Source organism: Eulemur rufifrons, chromosome 30 (assembly GCF_041146395.1).
Source record: "Eulemur rufifrons isolate Redbay chromosome 30, OSU_ERuf_1, whole genome shotgun sequence".
Classification (NCBI taxonomy): Eukaryota; Metazoa; Chordata; class Mammalia; order Primates; family Lemuridae; genus Eulemur; species Eulemur rufifrons.
In genome coordinates this window covers 18,356,009-18,361,577 of record NC_091012.1, presented here as the reverse complement: position 1 = coordinate 18,361,577, position 5,569 = coordinate 18,356,009, and the positions used below count along the sequence as shown (strand labels likewise).

General features: G+C 59.9%; 1 protein-coding gene across 1 annotated transcript; it reads right to left on the bottom strand.

Moving 5' to 3' along the window:
- Positions 1 to 318: 318 nt before the first annotated feature.
- LOC138378059 (40-kDa huntingtin-associated protein-like) lies at positions 319 to 2,588 on the bottom strand. Its single transcript, XM_069463320.1, has one exon. The coding sequence runs from the start codon at positions 2,556 to 2,558 to the stop codon at positions 1,413 to 1,415; it is 1,146 nt and encodes a 381-aa protein (XP_069319421.1). The 5' UTR covers positions 2,559 to 2,588; the 3' UTR covers positions 319 to 1,412.
- Positions 2,589 to 5,569: the final 2,981 nt, after the last annotated feature.

The window sequence follows — 5,569 nt, the reverse complement described above, 5'->3', positions numbered from 1 at the left end:
GCAGATGAATGGTGGCTGGATCTCTCTCAAATGGGCCGCTCCTGTATTTCCCATCACTTCCACCTCGTTGAAGTAGAACTAGAAGCAGAAAAGAATACCCTAAAAGTCCCACCCATTTCGAGGCACTTAAGTCACAGTGACGACCCTCCACACCTCTCCCCCACCCTCCAAACAACACCAACAAAAACACAAGACAAAAACATCACCTTCCCTGCCCCCAACTGTGTCCTCAGTAGCCCCAAAGATTACTTATTGTGCACAATTTCAGTCTAAAGGATGCACTTCCCCGAAGTTGAATGTTTGAGAAAGAGGTTTTATTCTGAAGAGTTCATATCATCCCTGTCAAAAGTGTAAAAATAACACAATAGATAAGAAAACACCTAAGTCGGTTTGCATGGAACATTTGGACCAAAAAGTCTTGGAAACTTACTGTTTTAAAATAGAACACCCTCCTGCTGTTGGGGAACAAGGAGGACACTGCCTTGCATTCACGTGATCACACAATACCAAAGAGCCATGCTCTGTTTAAATATTTGAGTTAAATAAAAGTCACAATGTAGATTCCAGATACCTCCTGGGACAGAGCCAGAACTGTGAATTCCAATGCAAATAGATACACTGGCACTGGAACTGTTGCACTGGACACACTTGCATTGCAGGGATCTGAGTAAGGACTGCCTCACAGATGGCCACTGTAGATTCATTGCTCCCCATACTAGGCCCACATACTAGGCCTACTGTAAATTTCAAAGGAAGGAATACATGCTGGACCTGAAAGAGAACTCTCTGGTGCTGCCTTTTGCCCCCTGACAAGTAGATGAGATAGTCACATTGTACAGATGGAGTCCATCTAAACCACAGGTGAAGGGTACTAGAAGAGCGTTATCCTGATTTGAGGGCTGCAGCAACAACAAAGTTGTAAGGAATAAAATGACCCCCGCGCGTCGGTATAGTGTGGGTGAGTCAAGGGAGCGATCTGGTGATCACAAAGACACAGAGATACTAGTGTCTAAGCCATGAGTGTCACGATGAAATCACATAGCTCAGGAATTTAGACAGAGCCGTGCAAAATGAAATCGTCACTATGAAACAAAGATGGGGGTGGGAGGTGGCGCTGGGTGGGAGAAGAGGACGAAGCAGTTTAAAGGGATTCTCATTTTTACGTTGCAGTTTTTTGGAAGAGAGCCATATCCTCTACTCTGATTCTATCGAAATGCGTTTTTCTCCCACTATTATGAAAATAAGCGTTTGGGATACAGGTAACTTTCAGTCCACTACATTCCTACGGTGGCAACAGGGGTAACATAAAACGTAGAACCAGGAACGATGTCTCTTCTTTCTCCCCAAATGCAAAGGTGGATGTGTGAGGTTTGAGAGCAGGCACAAAGTCATTTGGTTACCGTGATTTATCATCAGATCCCCTGTCCCGAGGGGGAGACGGCTTCTTGCAGAACGAGGTGAAGGAGGTGGTTCTGCTCAGCAGTCAACAGTGGCCACATGTCCACTTGCAGCGACTTGATGGCTTCCGTGTCCTTTTCGTGGGTAGCCATGACCAGGGACTGGAGCAGCAGAAAGAGCTCCTCGGGAAGCTGGCCACTGCATTCCTGCCCGTGGCTGTCAAAAGCCTCCCAGGAGTACTTCTCCAGGGTCTGGGCATGCTCGGGCAGCAGCTTGCCGGGCGGTGGTTGCAGGAGCAGCAGCAGGAGCACGCGAGACACCTCGCAGCGGACCAGCACGTCTGAGAAGGCGCCCAGGGCTGCGGGAGAAGGAGCCGTAGAGCCGGTGTTCGGGGGGAGCAGCGCGGCGGGCAGGGCGGGTGTCGCGCCGGGTCCGGGCTGGGGCCCCGGCGGCGGCGGCGGCGGCGGCGGCGGCGGCGGCGGCGGCAGTGGTGGCGGCGGAGGCGGCACGGGATGGCCGCCGTGCTCCCGCGCCAGGCGCTGCATGCGCGTGAAGACCGCCAAGGCGCCGGTGTAGTCGCGCGCCAGCACCTGGCAGGAGGCAGACTCGCCGAGCGCCTGCAGCGCGGCCAGCGGCAGCTGGGGCAGCTGGAGCTGGGCGGCGCGCTGGAAGTGGCCGGCGGCGGCGGCCGGCTGACCCAGGTCGCGCAGGGCGGCGGCCAGCTCGAGGCAGAGGGCGGCGGCGGCGTCCGGCTGGCCCAGCTCGAGGTGCAGGCGCACGGCGGCGCCCAGGGCGCTGGCGGCAGCCTGCAGCGGCTCCCCGTAGGCGGCGGGGCAGACCAGGCGCTGGCGCGCGTCGCGCTCCTGCCACAGGAAGAGGCGCGCGGCCTCGGTGAGGGCCAGCGCCTCCCCGGGACCGTGGAAAAGCGCCTGCTGGCAGCGCGCCACCGCCAGCTGGCACCAGGCCGCGTACGGCAGGCACTCCTGGGCGCGCAGCTCCCGGCCCAGCTGCCCGAACTGCTCGCCGGCCTCTGCCACGTTCGGCTTCCGCAGGAACCGCTTCTTCAGCTTGTTCGACACCAGCCGGTACCGGGCCAGGAAGTCCCCGGCATCCAGGCCGAGCCCCGCGCCGCCGCCCAGGCCGGCCGCGGCCGCCGCCATGGTCGCCGTCCCCAGCGTTTCTGGGCGCGCTGACGCATCCAGTGGACGTGGCGGCACCACCGGTTGGGGGGCCGCGACGTGCCCTGCGTCTCCCAGAGGCTGGTCTGGGAAACCGCGCCCGCTGGGGAGCCCTAGGCAGAGCCGTTGCCCTGGTGATATGCAAAGAGCGGGGTCGGAGGCGGGGCCTGGCCCAGTTGCCAGCGGCATATGCAAATCAAGGGACTTGGGGCGGAGGCTGGCCGGACGCCTGCTCTGGCTGCAAATCAAATCCAGGATCCTGCGCGGCAGGCGGGTCCAGGCCTGGCGCCAAACGTTGCTAGGTTCTGCTTGTCTCTCTGTTGCTAAGGGCGTCCCATAGCATCTCCATTTGGGCACCAACAAAGCTACACTCGTGACCCTGCGTGATCGTCATTCCGTGTTTGTGTATTTCTGGGCTGTTCCCCTCATCACTCCTCTGTTCCCGCCCATAGTCCCTGCCGCATTGGAACCCATGCGGACCGCTTCTTTCACCTCTTCACCCCAACACTGGCTGCCTTTAGAAGACACCGCAGTCATGATCTTGAGCTACACCCCAGCGAACCCCATGACTGGGGAATTCACCAGGCAGGCCCTGACTTGCTGAGGGCCTATGGGGGAGTCTTCTGTGCCCCCACCCTAGCCAGCACTTCCCACCCAGGGCCAACCGCTGCACTGTCACAGGGAGAGACTGCTCCTCTGTGCCATCCCTGACTCCCAACCCACCCCACAACACCTGAGACCCCCAGCGCCTGCCCTTCCCTCGCTCCAGCTATGGATGTCTCTGCTCCTCTGTGCCATCCCTGACTCCCACCCCACCCCACCCCGAGACCTCCATCCCCTGCCTTTCCCTCCCTCCGACTAGGGATGTCTCTACTCCTCTGTGCCATCCCTCACTCTCACCCTACCCCATGGCACCCCGAGACACCCACCCCCTGTCCTTCCCTTCCTCCAGTTACGGATGTCCCTGCCCCACTTTGCGATCCCTGACTCCCACCAGAATCCACCCGACTCCGAGAACCCCACCCCCTGCCCTTCCCTCTGTTCGGTTATAGTTGCCTCTGTTCCTCTGTGGCATCCCTGACTCCCACCCCACCTTACCCAGACACCCCCACCTCCTGCCCTTCCCTCACTGCACTATGGATGCCCCGTCTATGGATGTGCCATCCCTGACTCCCACCCCACCACACCCCACCCTGAGACAGCCACCTCCTGCCTTTCCCTCCTTCTGGCTACAGATGTTTCTGCCCCTCTGTGCCATCCTTGACTCCCACCCCACCACAACCGACCGCGAGACCCACACCTATTGTCCTTCCCTCAATGTGCTATGGATGTCCCTTCTCCTCTGTGCCATCCGAGACTGCCAACCAATCACATGCTGAGACGCCCATCATCTGCCATTCCCTCCCTCCGCTATGGATGTCTCTGACCCTCTGTGCCACCCCTGAGACCCAGCCCACGCCACCCCAGCCTGAGACCCCCATCTCCTGCCCTTCTCCCTCTGCTATGGATGTCTGTGCTCCACTGTGTCATCACTGACTCCCACCCCAGCCCACCTTACCCAGACACCGGCAACTCCTGCCTTTCCCTCACTGCGCTATGGATGTCCCCGCTCCTCTGTGCCATCCTTGACTCCCACCCCACGCCACTCCACCCCGAGACCCCCACATCTTGCCCTTACCTCACTACACTATGGATATCTGTGCTCCACCGTGTCATCCCTGTCTGCCACTCCACCAGATCGCTCCCCGAGACCCCCACCCCCTGCCTTTTCCTCCCTCCGACTGGGGATGTCTCTACTCCTCTGTGCCATCCCTCACTCTTACCCTACCCCATGGCACCTCGAGACACCCACCCCCTGCCCTTCCCTTCCTCCAGTTACAGATGTCCCTGCCCCACTTTGCCATCCCTGACTCCCACCCGAATCCACCCGATTCCGAAACATCCACCCCCTCCCCTTCCCTCTGTTCGGTTACACATGCCTCTGTTCCTCCGTGGCATCCCTGACTCCCACCCCACCTTACCCAGACAACCCCACCTCCTGCCCTTCCCTCACTACACTATGGATGTCCTGGATCCACTGTGCCATCCCTGACTCCCACCACACCACACCTCGACACCACCACCTCCTGTGCTTCCCTCACTACCCTACCGATGTCTGCGCTCCTCTGTGCCATCCCTGACTCCCACCCTACCCCACCCCGAGACCACCACCCCCTGCCCTTCCATCCCTCCGGTTACGGATGTCTCTGCACCTCTGCGCCATCGCTGACTCCCACCCCACCCCACCTTACCCCGAGACCGCCACCTCCCGCCCTTCTGTCACAGCGCTATGCATGTCTCTGCCGCTCTGTGCCATCCCTGACTCTCACCCCACCACACCCTGAGACCCCGACCCCCTGCCCTTCCCTCCCTTCAGTTATAGATGTCTCTGTTCCTCTGTGGCATCCGTGACTCCCTCCCCATCCCAGACCCGAGACCCCCACCACCTGCCCTTCCCTCCCTCGGGTTACAGATATCTCTGCTCCTCCATCGCATCCCTGACTCCCACCCAACCCCAGGGCACCCTGAGACACTCACGGCTTCCCCTTCCCTCTCTCCGGTTGTGGATGTCTCTGCTCCTCTGCGCCACCCCTGACTCCCACATACCCCACCTCACACGGAGACCCCCACCCCCTGCCATTCCTTCCCTCCAGTTATAGATGTCTCTGTTCCGCCGTGGCATCCGTGACTCCCTCCCCACCGCAGACCCCGAGACCCCCACCGCCTGCCCTTCCCTGCTTCCGGCTATGGATGTCTCACAACCCCCTCTGACGCCAAGTGACTCAAGCAGGCCCGTCAGTTTCTTTAAACGCTTTATTGACAGAACTTGCTGAATGCGCAGGGCAAGCGGAGTTGCCCTGGCTGGCCAGAGAGAGGGGCGAGTTTGGCTCCTGGTGGGGGGATAGACGGGTGGAAGGAAGGATGGCTGAGGCCCGGGAGCCAGGTGTCTCCAG